General features: G+C 37.5%; 1 protein-coding gene across 1 annotated transcript; it reads right to left on the reverse strand.

The window, feature by feature from the left end:
* Positions 1-1128: 1128 nt before the first annotated feature.
* LOC144661498 (origin recognition complex subunit 4-like) lies at positions 1129-15392 on the reverse strand. The gene is made up of 13 exons (XM_078522281.1): positions 15176-15392; positions 13826-13916; positions 12549-12624; positions 11643-11728; positions 11435-11483; positions 10339-10487; positions 9590-9693; positions 8590-8659; positions 8247-8333; positions 3017-3125; positions 2189-2284; positions 1737-1804; positions 1129-1479 (listed from the first exon to the last, which is right to left on the reverse strand). Exons 1-13 carry the CDS (start codon positions 15316-15318, stop codon positions 1297-1299), a joined length of 1311 nt encoding a protein of 436 aa, XP_078378407.1. The 5' UTR covers positions 15319-15392; the 3' UTR covers positions 1129-1296.
* Positions 15393-15732: the final 340 nt, after the last annotated feature.

The following is a 15732-nucleotide window of genomic DNA, read 5'->3' on the forward strand; positions in this document are numbered from 1 at the left end:
TCTGATTTGTTGCTTTTCCCTCAAACTTAGTTAGGGGGTGGGGTGTGGTGGGGTAAGCTACTCTAAAATTCGAGAGAAAATAAAGTCTATGTACGTATGTATATGATCAATAAAAATGAAAAAATAAATAAACAGAATTTTTGTTGTTGTTTTCTGAGAGGTGGTATTTTTTCTCCCATCCTGCAGATCCGACTACTTATTTTCCCTCAGTATTTTATCTAGCTATATACATGCTCCTATTTTACCATGGATATAAAATGCATGGTAGATAATTTGCCCTTCTGTGGTAGTATTTCTGCTCGAGGCACAGGGATAATCTTGTTTGTTGGGTTTGTTGATTTCCCTTTTCCCAATTTCCAACTGAATGGACCATATTCTTGCTCTTTTGTTGTGTACCTTACCATGACTCTCTTGAGTAGTGCAAAGTACCCAGCCAGGCAAAGGCTCTTCTAGTGGGTGGAAGTTTTTCCATTTTTATATAATCTATTTTCTTCCAACAAGGCATTTCTCTACAGCAATGACCTGACCACTGTCTGTTCGAGACCCCCATATATATATGTTGGGTGTATGTTGTCATTGTGTGAAGGTCAAAGGGGCAGAGACGGCCAAGGTGAGGGGATGTGGAAATAAAAGCAATTGATCTTTAGCTATTGAAGCAAAAGGCCAATTTTTATACATTAAAATATCTAACAAGGGGTAACAAGTTTGGTACTGAGGCTTGGAGGCATAACACAAAAGATAGCACACCAAGGTCAAGGGGTGAATAGATCATTTTGTTTGTTTTATTCCCCATTGCCTTTGAGCCAAGCTAGAATTTAAATTTATCAAAATTGCCCTCCTCTTTGTAGTTTGTACAGTTGAGCTGGTTTTTGTTGTCTTAATTCAGTGTACAAAAATAAGGTTTACATAAATTCCTTTTGAGCCATCAAGTCGAACCATTAAGCTCCAATTTTGTACACCCCTGGGTGCCTTAGTTTTCAAAAGCCTTAGACTAAATGGGAGTGGGGGCATGGGATGAAATTGCCTTGGGTAACTGAGATGTAAAAAACAAAAAACAAAACAAAAAAACAGGAGAACTTTCCAACAAGTCATAAGCATGAATGAAAGGGTAATAAAATGAACACAAAATTACAAAACAGCTGTCATATTTATTTACTTAAAGTGACAAAAATAAATTAAGAGTCTGACAAAACATTTGCAAAGAAAAAAAAAATCACTTTTACACTGTATAACTTGTGTTATTCTATTTACCCACCCCCCAAATATATCACGGCGAATATGAGCCCCTTTAACAACTCATACAATGGCACTCATTGCCCATTGCTTGACTTCTGTTGGACAATCAGGGTATCTCTGAAGTGCGTCATTTATTTGCATTGGATCAACTAACAGGGTGACAAGTCTGTATTCTTTTGGAGTATTTTTTGCTATGCTGTCAATTGATTTCACAAACTCCAAGGCTGTTAGGTGTTCAAAAGCCTTAAAGAGAGCAAAAAACAGAGAATCAATGTGAGTACATGGCTTCACAATGTGAAACATTTGATCACAGAATTTAAAAAGGCCTATTGTATTAGATTCAAAATCAAGAGGTGTGGGTTTAGGCTATACAGTGTCCATGTGGTCCTTCCAAGGGGTTTTGGGCGCGCCAAGAAAATTGCATTTTCCCACCCAAAAAGCTTTTTAAAGGGGGGGGGGGGGAAAAAAAAACCCGGTGAGCTAAAATACTGAAAACATACCTTTAAAACAACAGGCTTTTCAAAGGACTGGACAGTAAATCCTTTCTTTTGGGCAAATTTTTGATATTCTGTAAACAAATAAAAAACGTTGCCAATAAAATGCTTCATTAAAGAAGAACAATATCAAATTAAAAATAAATTAATATAAAATATGCACTTTGATTGTTTGTGTAGTTGTTTGTCTGAGGGTATGTAAACACAGAACTTTATAAAGCATCAAAATGATTGCATTTTGTTGGACCTATTTTATAAAAGGAAAAGATGGATGCTACTTGTTTACAGCATATCCTAATAAAAAAAACCTTCAAAAAAGTTTGGAAAAAATGAAAGTTTTTTAAACCCTGGCTTGCAGCTCTCTGACCTACATTCAATCTCGTTTCCAGAGCCTGTGTTCCCTTTGACCAGCGGTCCATTTTTCCCTTATTTAAATAAAAGCGCGTACTTATTAATACCTTTGTATACCATCTCGAAGTTGAAAGGTTCTCCATCATATATTGTAATCAAGTGCTTCATAGCAATGATTAGGCACAGCTCCAACACTGAAATACCTAAACACAAGTCACAAGAGTTACAACATCACCAACATCAGCTGAAAAAATTAATTCATCAGTCATACAGTAAGTTCATCTTTGTATCATAGCATCAATAAATAGACATCCCCGAAAATTATGAGAAACTAGAAAAAAAAAAAATAAATATTTATAGAGTTGCCAAACTTATAATCTTGTTGTCAGATTGTATTTTTTTCTCACAATGTTTGTTCAAACTTGAGACTAGTGCAACAGTCTGCTGTGAAATGACATATTAGTTCTTCTAGACTGTGTACAGATCAACTGAGATTTTTGGCCACTTTTGTTGAAAGTTTAATATAATAATTACCAGTAACAAGGAAAATAGCAATATGTAATGGAAAAATAAAACTGTACAGACAGGGTTCGTACACTTTTTAAGGCCAAACATTCAAGGACTTTTCAAGGACTTTCCAGGACTTTTCTTGGAAATTTCAAGGACTTTTTTCATGAAATTTACCCCAAATCAAACGATTTCCAGTCTGTTGTGCCGTTGATGTGCTTGCTGAAGAACTAAAAAAATCGCTTATTTTGGCGGTCTTCTCATTGCCTTGAAGCCTTTTGATGTTCAATAAAAAAAAATCAAGGACTTTTAAGGACCGAAAACCAATTTCAAGGACTTTCAAGGCCTTGAATTTTTATTTTGAGATTCAAGGGCTTTCAAGGACTTTCAAGGCGCATGCGAACCCTTTACAGAAATAGGTATTATACCACACAACATTGCTGCCTTGCAGTCCACACCAAGTTTTGTCTGTGCATCAACCAAGTCCTTTGGTTCTATAAAGAGATGATCCTGAGAAAGGCTGCAAACTGGAAAGGCCTGCAACATAAAAAACGGCTTAAGGTTAAGTCACCTCAGGGTTGAGAGCTAAACAACGGCAAATCAAATCAAATAACCTTTTTTAAATTTTAAGGTTTAGAAAGGTCTGTTGTTTCAGTAGGTGGCTGATTTTGCCAAATTTTTCTAAAGAATCAGAAGAATCAGAGTAGACAGCCCAGACAATGAAGTTAATGGTGATTTTAGCCAGCAGCTGGCTACGTTAGATAACCCTGGCTGTTGTTTTAGTGTATTGGCTCATAAAGCTGGTACTCATAAATAATATTCAGCTTACTGGAAGGGGCGGCAACCTAATGGATATTTTGCTTAACTCTGGGCCCTTGTGTTGCATTCTTATGTGCGACTTCCTAGAATTATCAACCAGACAGCGGTACAAATGGAATGCACGTTTTCGCTCATATTTTGTCCATAGATAGGTCCTGGTTAGAAACTAAACGGACCGTAGTTAGTTTTTCCTAATACATTTTCCTTTCGTAGAAATATGTCAAAAAAGATTTCGCTCCAATTGGGCTCAAAATCCACTTCCGGTTTGACTGATTTTTTTGAAAATTTGATCGCCTCGCGCATTTTACTGCCGCTGTTTATGGATCTTTCAATAGTATTTATATTCTCTTTAGGTCTTGATTGTATGACTGAGCGAAAAATAAAACAATTCGAGATTAATTTTGAGCCTGAAATGGGGATAAAATGATAGGCAAAATTTGCAATTGGGTCGCGAGCGAAATTATGCAGTAAAACTTTGCCATTTTTTTCTATGTGCGATAACTTAAAATAACGTGAGTATACATTTTATGGGTTAAAGAGACACCCATCTGATAGGATATCGTAAAAAATCTCTGGGAAAAAGGTTTTAAGTGGCCCGCTTTGGCCTGTACTTATTACTAATTTCGCCGAAAATCTGCCGTTTTAGCGTGACAGGAATTACGTGACAAGGCTAGTAAAGCGCGAGGGAAATTATCTTTTTGAAACAAATACTTTTAAACAACCCAAGTACAGAAACGGTCATGTGCTGAACTCTTTGAAAAGGTAAAAGCAATAAGAGATTTTCCCTTTATCCGTTTTGAAATAATTGCGTGATCTTAACACGCTCTTTATCACAACATGCTAGACGGCCCGTCGGTAAGGTTTAACCAAGCGAAATTCTGTGTTAGTAGTTTTAAGCTGTTAACCCCTCGATCATTTTAAAAAACCGGTCGTATAAATAAAAAGCATTCTCAGTTCAATTATAAAACGTAACAACGAGGCAATATTTTTTTTATTTCTTTACGTGATCTGAAGGGAACTAGCAAATAATTAAATTATAATATTTGCCGCCGGAGTGCAATGATGTTGATTTTGTTCGTTGATGCGTTGTTGTTTCTTTTTGTATCAGAGTGCCGATATTTTACAATTATTATCCTGGCCTATAACCGAAGCAAAATATAAAACAAAAAAATGTTGGTTAGAATTATTTACTAACAGTATCAACACTGAAGGTATTACTGAGGGCTATAAACACCTTTATGGTATAAGATCTAACAGAAAACATACAATTGCCTTATAGCTTTTTAAGTTATATTCAGAGTTCTACGTTTTTTTGCCCGAATAGTACATTTCAATGAACTGAAACTTCGAAAATGATTAGCACCAGAATTCAACGCAATATTTGATCAGTCCTAAATCGATTTTACTTGCGATAAGCAAATTTTAAATTAAATTATCTAAGTTTGAAAACACGTCCTTATCCGACAATTCCTCACTTCAGTAAACACGACTCTTCGAACAAGATGAATGCTTGTTGTTCTTTTAAGTCATTAGTTGGTGGTCAGTGCTCCTTTGATCGCAGAGACAGAAAGCAGTCTACGGAGATCGTCCCACTTTTATCGTGCACTACAAATGTAGCACAACACAAGTCACTCTTTCAATTCCATGATGTGGAAAGTGAAATTGAGTTAATACTTGCTCGTGCGGCGATGTTTACCACTCCACAAAATGTCGAAGTGATGACTGTGTTATTCAGGCTAACCTGAATAACACTCAGGTTAGCCTGTTTAGGTAGCTTTCGCTAATGGTAATGTTTCAGTGATTATGTTTCGTTTCGCTCGTTTCAACCGTTTCGGCGGTTTCGTTTTGGTCGTTCAGTGGTTTCCTACTTTGGTTTTGTCATTTCGTTTAAGTGTTTCATTTCGTTGTTTTGTTTTTAGTACCTGCCGTCAATTCATACCCTGTCCCCATTCTACACTTGATTTTCTTTCGAAAATTAGGGGTGGTCCATGGACCGGGTCCACAAGGTGGTCCATGGACCGGGTCCACAGGGGCGGTTCATGGACCCGGGTCCATGTTTTGTATACGTCCGAACAAAGGGGACGCCAAAGGATCGGTGAAGAAGGTGGGCCTTTCCCTTCCTATAAGAGGGATGGGATGTGGAGTTAGTAGGTACTGTTAAAAAAGCTATTTTTATCCGCTTTATCAACAGCGAGGTAACATGTCTACAAATATAATTGTTTTTAATATGAAATACTTATTGGCAATATCTAGCGATATTGGTGCTTCCCATGTTATGATCATGATAACTTGACCCAAAAGAAACCTTGCATCGATAAGCTTCAAGGGGTAATGAAGTCTGGTACCTGCTTCAAGTGAAAACCAGCAAAGTTCGTGCTTTACATACACGTAGGTTTTCGCAATATTTTAAAACTCCGCTCTGAAAGCCCTTTAAAACACCCCCGTCCTTCCCGGCCACTGATATGCCACAGGCTCGTTGCAATAATCCCACCTACGAATTTGTAGAAAAGTTTTGCATTTAAAACAATGTTGATTTTTTATGGAACTGAAACCGCTTTATGTGGACAGCAGGATGGGAGGTGGGATTGAGTCTAGTTGGCACTGATTAGGTGAATAGAGTTGAAAATTCCTGCAATTCAGTGATCTATACTAGAACAGAAATTTACTAGATCTAAAAATATCCCTACAATGATCATGCATGAACGAAAGGAGTGAAAGAAGGGACATCTATAAAAGTATGCCTAGTAAGGCATACTTTGTTTCCAATATTCCCGGAATATTTGTGCTAATCCATGTTACCTTTACCAGTGAATTCTCTATCTAACCAAAAGATTTGAACTCTAGCAGATACTTTTATAAAAATTTCATATCGTTGTAAGTGACAGTTAATTTCACCATAAAAATTGTAACAAATTGAAGTGTGAGAAACCATTGTAAGTTGGTTAGTTACGCTCACGGCTATTAAATCTGACATTTGTATTAGGTGTTTTTGAGGATTATTAAATGAAGTATAAAAGGAGCGACAAAAATTATCATTTCCCTTGTAGCAGAACGCCCTGGTCACAAACTCTGTCATGAGTGGTGCAATAGGAAGAAAAAAATCTTAACTAAGCCCTTTTGAATTCTTCTGAATTACTTTAATGAAAAGTAGACAAAGCACGTACATTTGCCTGGTTCTGAATTTCAGCTGAAGAACACTTAACAGCACAGCCACTCGCGATATTGGTATAAAACAAGTAAAAGTTTCCTTTCCATTTACATTTGGCATGTGACATCTATCCTTTTCGTGTATTTTAAAATGATTAGATTATTTAAAATACAGGAAATTGTGAAACTGTCAGCGGGTATTGTGACAAGCAGTGTCACGCTATTATTTACATTTTTCTGATTTACGGCAAAACTAATGATAAACAAAGGCCAAAGCGGGCCACTAAAAACCTTTTCCCCAGAGATTTTTTTGAATATCCTAGTCGATAAATTCTAGTTAACCCATAAAAATTTTTTTACGATATTTTAAGTTATCGCACATAGAAAAAAATGGCAGATTTTACTGCATAATTTCGCTCGCTACTCATTTGCAAATTTTGCCTTGGATTTATCCCCGTTTCAGGCTAAAAATAAATCTCCATTTGTTTTATTTTTCGCTCAGTCATACACTAAATACCTAAAGACATTATAAATGTTATGAAATATCAATAAACAGCGGCAGTTACGCACGAGGCGATCAAACTTTCATAAAATCAGCCAAACGGAATATTGCGCCAATTTGGCAAAATCTTTTTTGCATATTTCTACGAAATAAGTAAGGAAAACTAACTGCAGTCCGTTTAGTTTCTACTAAGACCTATAGGGAAAAAGAAATGCGAAGGACGAGAGAAAGCCGCAAGAAAATAATTTTATGATTACTCTCAGAGTGCCTGTCTTCACCCAGGAGTATAATGGGAAACACCAAAAATGTAAGTGAGAAGATCTGAGTGTTTTGGAAAGAAACCAGAAAATTGTTACGGGATTGGAGTGAGGTCGATGCTCAACCAACTGAATATTGAAGCACCACATAGGAGTGAGGTAATAAAGTAGTTATCTCGTGAAAGTAATACATGCGTGCAAATGTGAGAACAAAGTTAGTTTTCGTGAAGATATCGATGTTGTCTGAAAAGTTTGCCCTGTTTCAATGCTGAATGAGCCAAAGTAAACCAATATTAAGTTGTAACATTTTAGATCTTCCTCGGCAATCTTCGGATATTTTGAAATTCGGAAGTTCGGGAAATGTTTGAAACATTTGTACGACCTTCGGACAGCATTTTGCAAATCTTCGGAAATCTTCGGAAAATCATCAAAAACATTGTAATTAGTAGGTTTATATAATAAACAGAATGTTACATGGTTGCTTGGAGATATGAAATTTATCTCTCGTTTCAAATTGATATCTAACTCGTTCGCTGCGCTCACTCGTGAGATATCGATTTGAACACTAGAAATAATTTTATATCTCCGTGCAACCATGTAATATCCTCTATGTATATGAAATAATTCATAATGTGAACTGCAGATATGTGAAGAAATGATCCTCACAGTGAAGCAATTAAATAAATTACAAAGAAAGAAACCAGAAAAATTTTACATCTCTAAAATTTTCACTTTACATCTCATCCGATTCACATACCGGTTATATGATTATTTCAATCTTTTTAATATGTCATCAAAATACATGTATTAGGGAAACCAGTCAAAATGCTAGGGAATTAACTGAATGGAATTAGCATTCCATCCAACACTTGAGAGAGTTACAATATGAAGCCTTGCACTTGATTTTATAGAGAGCTAGCAAACAAGACTTACCAGTAATCGATGCAAGCTTCTAACATCTTTTGTTATGCTGAATTGACTCTTTAGAACAGCCAGAGCTTCCTTATCTTCTAGCAAATCCTAGAGACACAACATTTTTGCAGAAATTTGATTACAAACAACAGTCTTCATTTGCTGCAAACAGTTAGTTAGACTACATTAAAAAATTTTGGTACTTTGAGGTCGTTGCAAGCTTTCTCCTTGCTTAGTCATGAAACAGTTCAATTACCTTCAATTCCAGCTTTGTGTGTATTGTAGTATTTATATGAAAGAAAAAAGGTAAGGTGTGTGATTATACAAAAGATAGCCAGTGGCTTGAAAAATATTTAACACTTACTGTGATGTGAGAACTCCAGGCTTGAGCAAACTGTCTATCTTTGAAGTTTGATGGTAATGTTAAAATAGACCTGAAAGATTTGAGGGGTGTTAGTGGTTTTGGACTATCTTTGGTACAGAAACAGGATCTGCTTTGATAAAGGAAAAATATAAATAAATATTTATTTATTTATTTATTTATTTATTAGATTTCAACATTACAAAAAATATTTAAAAAAAAAGAAAAATAATAATAATAAAAAAAAAAATAGTGGGAGGAAACAGCAGGGGGAAACTGAATCTGAAAAGCTGATCCAGAAAAGCAAAATACATATACTATGAATTAAAAAAAAAAATACGCAAACATATTAACTAAGATAAGTAATTTCATTGCTAAAACATTAAACTTCTAAATAAACTTCTCTTTTATTATAATTATTAATTAAAATTATTTGCTGCCAGAGCGCTCTGACAGTGGGCTTGAAATAAACTTTATCTGATTTTAGCCACATTTGCAAGTCCTGAAACCTGCAAAAAGTCCTGGAATCTATGTACAGTACTAGGTACTTTCAGGGGATTGGACAGCATGCAGCTGTTTAACCTGAACTGCACTGAAGTGTAAAATTTACATTTTACCGGAATATCCTGCAAACTCAGTGGCCCAAGCTTCAATAATACTACTGTCTAATAAGATAATACTGATAATTCAGTGAATAATAATAATTACTGTTTGGACAAACTAATAATTGTTTAGAGCAAATTAAAATAGTTTAACAATAAAAATAAGCGGCAGTAGGACAATTTTTTTTTCTCATTTTTTAATGAAAATAAAAATTTTTATTTTTTTTTTTTTTTTTTTTTTTTAAATTTTTTTTTAATTTTGGTGTTTTTTTTTTTTTTTTTTTTTTTTTTTTTTTTTTTTTTTTTTTTTTTTTTTTTTTTTTTTTTTTTTTTTTTTTTTTTTTAAAATAGTTTAGACTGCAAAAAAAGCTTCCAATATGACACCAAAGTGAAATTAACACCTTACTACTTGCAAATAATCTTCAAATGTCTCTGAGTTGAATAGATGGATCTGTCGATGAGAGAATCTTGACTTCACTCTTTTTTCAAGCAGTTCTACAACATCCTGAAAATAAAAACAGATACCGGATCTAGAAGACAAGGAAACATATTTCATGATATGGAATGTAAAATCATTTACCTGTGCTTTATGTACCCCTTTACTCTGCAACTCCTGGAAAATTAAATCAATATTTTATTGACTGTGTAAAATTTTGAAATCAACACCCAAACTTTTCAGCAGTAGTTAGCAGGGCTGGAAAAAAGTCCTGTTGGCAAGTAACTTTTTCTCTCACTTGCCCAAAGGGCAAGACCCAGGCAAGCAATCTGCTGACTAAATCCTGATTTGAAAAAATTAAAAGTTTACTGAAACAAGCATGCAACTGTAAACTGTGCAAATAAAATTTGAGACTTGCTTCAGTCCAAGGGGCAAGCTGGAATTCAAGTCAGTTTTTTAAAGTCCTGGTTAGATGTTTTCTCTGTTTTGACCTGTATAAAAGGTATTAAGAACTACAAAACAAGAAGATTGTGAATTGTAAAAAGTGAAAAATCTTGATGACATGCAAAAAGTGCAAGCATGGTTGACAAGTTTTTAAGTCAATTTCTTTCATGCAGAGGTTCATTATATCTAACTAAGTTAGTTATCCCAGGATTGTAGTGTAGCAGTTTACATTTCCCTAAGGGTATCTAACTATCCAGGAGCAAGTCCTACCAGTCTACAAGTGAGTCCGATAACACATATTGGGGTCTGGGCTGACTGTGACACATCAAATAAATTGTATAACAATAACTGGTTCTTGTGGTTTGTAAACAGGTCAAACTCATCGAGGATAAACAGGATTGACTGGCTTTCCTGCCCACCTGAAGAAACAAAGAACAAAACAGTGGGCTTTATTTATTCTCAAGAAAATATTAATAACACTTTCAATGAAGGCAATCTGTGAAAGCTTTGAAAAAAATTAAGCCAAAAATTAAAATTTAACTATGTAAGAGATACCATTAATTTGCCAAGTTTTCAAATATCATAAGAATAAATAGACAACATGCAATGCATGCAGAAGCAATGACGTTTAACAAGCGCCTCTTTAATGTTTTCAAAAAAAATTAACGTAAATAAAAGTAGCTGACAACTTGTGAAGAGTGCCATTTGACTGACTCTCCAGAATCTCAGGAATGTTAAATAAAAAACAAAATAATCTTACAGGAATCTTACATTATTTTTGATATCCTGTTGTTGTTGCTGCTGTTTAACAAAATTTGCGTCACATCTAAGAGTCACATATTTTCATAAACGACATTCAATACCCAGCGTGGGTATGAACTAGTAGCACTAAGGTCAAATGCCGTCTTGTTTACACTACTTTGAATGTAGAGCTGCTTCATTGATTTCGAATTCTGTTTACTTATATTCTGATAATGCACATTAGATTATCTTCAAATAAGTTCACTGTGATCATTAGATTTTCGAATGTTATGGTTATGCATATTTTTTTCTAACTGAATCCAATAACTGATTTTCTAAAAGACACAGTTTGCTGAAAATAGAAGTTGCAAAGACGTATTCTCCCTCACAAATACCACAAGGAAATGAACACTTGGAGTCTGTCCGCACGCATTATCAATCACACTGCACAAACTATTATACTACTGCAGATAAACCATTCTTCACAAAACTGTAAAGTTTAAAAGATCCAGTGAATGGAAGGAGAGGACCTGGGGGGTTGTAATCTGGAAACCCCCCAAGCATGCCGACATTAAGTAAAAGTCATCGCTTAAAAACTAGAATCTGGTCAAAACTGTCTACTCACCACTCTTCAGGGAATCAAGTAAAAAGGCAAGGTTTTCAGCAAAGGAACCCTGGAAAGTAAAACATCAAATTTGAGGGTTGAGCAAACTTTTACAAATAAATATGACATAAATCAACTAACTAACCACGAATAAATAAAAGACAGAAAAGACAAGGTAAAGAATAAGTTTCACTGTACAGGAAAAACAGAATCAATTAAAAACACTTACAAATACTTTGTCTCCTACTGTGTTTTCTAGTTGTAGTTGTCTTGTTATTTCTAACAAGGCTGCCCTGTCATCAGTTTGAACAAGACCTGTCAATTCATAAAATAATGTTATTTCCATAAGTTAATTGAGTGGTGTACAGGGCGGGTGAGAAAAGAGACAACAAACTGGTGGTAGGGCCCGGGGGGGGGGCCCAACGAAGGGGGGGCCAAGGCACCCGACCCAGGAGAGCGAAATGAACCCAAGGCCCACGAAAAGACACCCAGGGGGGAGACGCCGACGACCCAAAAACGGCACCGCGCACGGCAAGACACAACAAACGCCACCTGACGAAGAGACGAGGGGCGAAGCAAGAAGGAGGACAAGGGGAACACAGCCAAAAGGAGCAAAGACCAAGGACGAGACCCAAAACCAACCCACGGGCGGCACAACCAAAGGCCACAAGGGAGTACCCCCCGGGGTAGGGCTATGTTTGTTCACTTAATCACATAAACAACTTTCTCTTCCTCTTATGTGTAATTAAACTCATCAACAAAAGATGAGAGTGGGGGAGGTGCCTGAGAGGTTGGTGCCGCCAAGAACTACATCCGAGTGCATCTGGTAACCATGACAACCCTGTGAGTGGCATCCACCCAGGCACCATCATACTGCTAATCAGAGGAGAACTAACTATACTTTCCCTATACCTACTAGAGGGAGGCAACACAAGCAAAATGACCTGACCTCAACAGGGGAGCTGTAAAATCCCCCAGCCCCTGCGAGGTTAAGCGACGGCCCCCAATACTTAGAAGGGAAACTGCTAGACAACTGTCTCAAGTTTAACTTAGCTTAAATTTCATTTAACCACATTTTTTTAACTGGATCCCAAAGAATGAAATGTGCAAATGATACGTTTCACTATTCTCCTACCATTCAAATTCACTTCCAGCATGTTTTGTTTCACTCCTTTTGTTTTTGACAAGTCTTCAAGAATAGTTTTAACTAGCTGAAAGAAAATAAAATTAAGAATTCTGAAATTGATACTGCTAAAGTTGCGAGCTTGTCATAAAAAGCAGTGAAACACCATGGAGCAAGCAGTATGACTTTGTAAGAGCAAGGTGACTGTGGTAGTGTTTTGATATACATCACCTCAACAGACTTTGTTGGGACGGCCCACTGTCGACAGAGGTGTCCCAGGAGAGCGGCAGAGGACGGACATGAGGTGTCGTAAGAGGTGAGAGAGTGATGCTTGGTAACGGAATCCAGCTTGATTCATTGTCTGTATCACCAATCGAAACAAAGGGAGAAAACAAACTGGGAAAAAAACCAAAGAAAAAACCATAAATATACAAAGGGTTTTCGTTTTCTGAAGGCAATTGGTAACTTTCACTGTCAGTGTCAACTGTAATGTATCACCTGTTTGTCGGACTTTTACTGCCAAGTGATCCTAATAGGCTTTCGAAAAAAATGTTCGTACTTGTTTCCCTGCCTATCCTCACTTCATCAAAGTAAACTTTTCTTTAAGGGAAGTCTGACCTGCACTGTATTTGGGTTCAAACCAGTTGATGAAGAAGCACAGTCAGTGGTGAAATCCTATTGATTAAGATTTTTTTCACTGAAATTACTCAAAAGCATTACATTTTCTTTTTGCATTTAGTGCGGTTTTAAGTGTTATGCGAACTCTGAAATTCAACCCTCAATCAACAGTTTACGCTTTTTGCTGCTGTCAATCATCTCAGCGGACCTCTCGGAAAACTGATGTTCACTTCAACGGGGTCAAAATGTCACGTCTTTTAGTTGTGATTGGTAGATTTCGACTCATTTTGTTTCTTTCTGTTTTTCATGGCTTGTTGGCTGTCACCATAATTATGATTGATGGCAGTGAAAAACGCAATCATCAGTTGGATTTTGAATTTCAGAGTTCACATTTCGCTGTAAACTGAAATAATATACTGGCTGGAAATTAAGGCCCTTGAGCTGTTTGGTTAATTAGAAGCTAATAATTTTTTCGTGTTGTCAAAGAAGAAGATTTGGCAAAATGGCATTTGTTCCTCAATCGATCTACAGCACTTGTACATTTGCATCCTCGGTTCAGTAACTTTAAATGAAGTGGATTACATTTTTAAAAAGAATACATTAAAATTGACACTACAGAATATTATTATGTACACAAAGGCAAAAACAGGACACGTTTTGATAAAACATACCAGGGACTTTCCACTTCCTCTCGGACCAATCAACAAAACAGAATTGTTCTCTCCATATTGCACACACCTCTTGATGAGATCCAGCAACTCTCTAGTGATAAATAAAGGTGAACTTAACGTTTCTCTGGACCAACTCTGAAATCTTCACTATAATTTGTAATTTACAATAGAACTTTACTCTCATGCTGGGTTCTCTTTGGCCTCCAGCGCAGGTATTGTTTAGGTTACCAATGCACCCTCCCAATAAAATTATACAGGCCGGGTGAACCTCTCCAATACGGACACCGAACGGACAGAGCAAAGTGTCTGTATTAGAGAGGTGTCCGTATTAATAAAACAAAATCCATTTTGTTCTATTGACCAAATTTTATTGTGAGTTCAATTATGTTCGATTTCCAAACCAAATGGAACGATTAGTGTTGGATTGGGTTCGATTACCGATTGTTTGATTGGATACGCTATAGTCTTGGACAAAACTGTTGAAACACTTATAGGAAATTTCAACTAATTTAGCTAACAGAGTTCAGTTTTGCAACCCCCTCCCCCCATTTCAATGTTGTTAATGCTGTAGTGTTTTCAAAACAAAGCCTGTCGAGCCACAAACCTCAAGAAACAACATTGAGTAGGGGGAGAGGGGGATAAAATCTTTTTACCCGCTTGGAAGTCAGGACATTTGTCAAAAATGGGCATGCTTGTTCCGACTGTGAGGAAAGTGGAACAGGGGGGGATTGACGGGGGAAGAGGGCGAGAGAGTGCGAGAGACCCAACCTGAGCCAACGTGTGAAGGAGACAGATGACGAGTGACTGCTCGAGCCAGACGGCAACGCCCGGCCGGAGCGCACACCCCGGCACGACCCGAGAGGGCGCGCGACGGGACGCCCCGGCGGACCCGTGACACGTGGAGGACGACGGCAGGGGGGCGGAGCGGAGGAGAGGGGCGGGGCAGGGGGGGGGGCCGGGGGGCCCGTGTGAGAAGCGGGGGCGGGGGGAGGGGGGAGGGGGAGGCGGGAGAGAGGGGCGAGGGCGGGGGGGGGACGGCCCCGGGGGGGAAGGGGAAGGGAGGAGGTGCGCGGGGGGGGGGGGGACCGGAGGGGGGAGACAAAGACCGCCCACAGGGGGGGGGGGGGGAAGCAATAGCCCAATGCGTGAAATGTGTTTGTTTCAACTAGTTTTGTCCAAGATTGTAGGTACCTAAAGCATGCAATTACAGAATTCATTTGTGAAAGCTTAATCTATTAAAGTGTATTTTAGGCATGTTAATATGAACAAATACATATGAGCTTTATGTAGGAACCATAAACACTCTAGTGGTGTCCGTAATGAGCAGGATACAGGGCTCCGTTTACTAACCTCTTCTGTTCTTCCAAACCATGCTGTACTGGCGGAATATCACCATGAAAAATTCTCCCTCGCAGCACGCTTTGAACTTCGAAAATTAATCGAGGATCGGGAGTATGAGTACTCCTTTTGGAATTTGACTTCGACTTTTTCATTTCTCTGGCTGCATTTGCTAAGAAAAGACCTTGGAGTTACTTTCACGAAAACTCAAATCTTCCGCCATTTTAAAATGCGTAAAGATAACGCTGCGCATAAGGTTTTTCTTGTTTCCGCTGGCCTTTTGTTTTTTATTTTTCCCAGTCCCCCGCCAAGGCGGAAAAAAAGAGAGAAAAGCCAGTTGTTGTGTTCTCATCTAGTCTCTTTCTGGTATAAATTCCAAACTTTAAGAAGAAGCACAATACTTTTAAAACTCTGTTGAAGAATCACACGTACTTACCGTATTACCGCTCAGAGGGTGGGGCTAGGGGGGCTTTAGCCCCCACCCCCCCCCCCCCACTTTTTTACAGTAACAAGGACAAAAATATATTGAATGAAAAAACAAGCTAAAAAATACTGAAAATATTTGTTTC

The sequence above is a fragment of the Oculina patagonica genome, chromosome 7 (genome assembly GCF_052425735.1).
Source record: "Oculina patagonica isolate OP01 chromosome 7, crgOcupat, whole genome shotgun sequence".
NCBI classification, from domain to species: Eukaryota; Metazoa; Cnidaria; class Anthozoa; order Scleractinia; family Oculinidae; genus Oculina; species Oculina patagonica.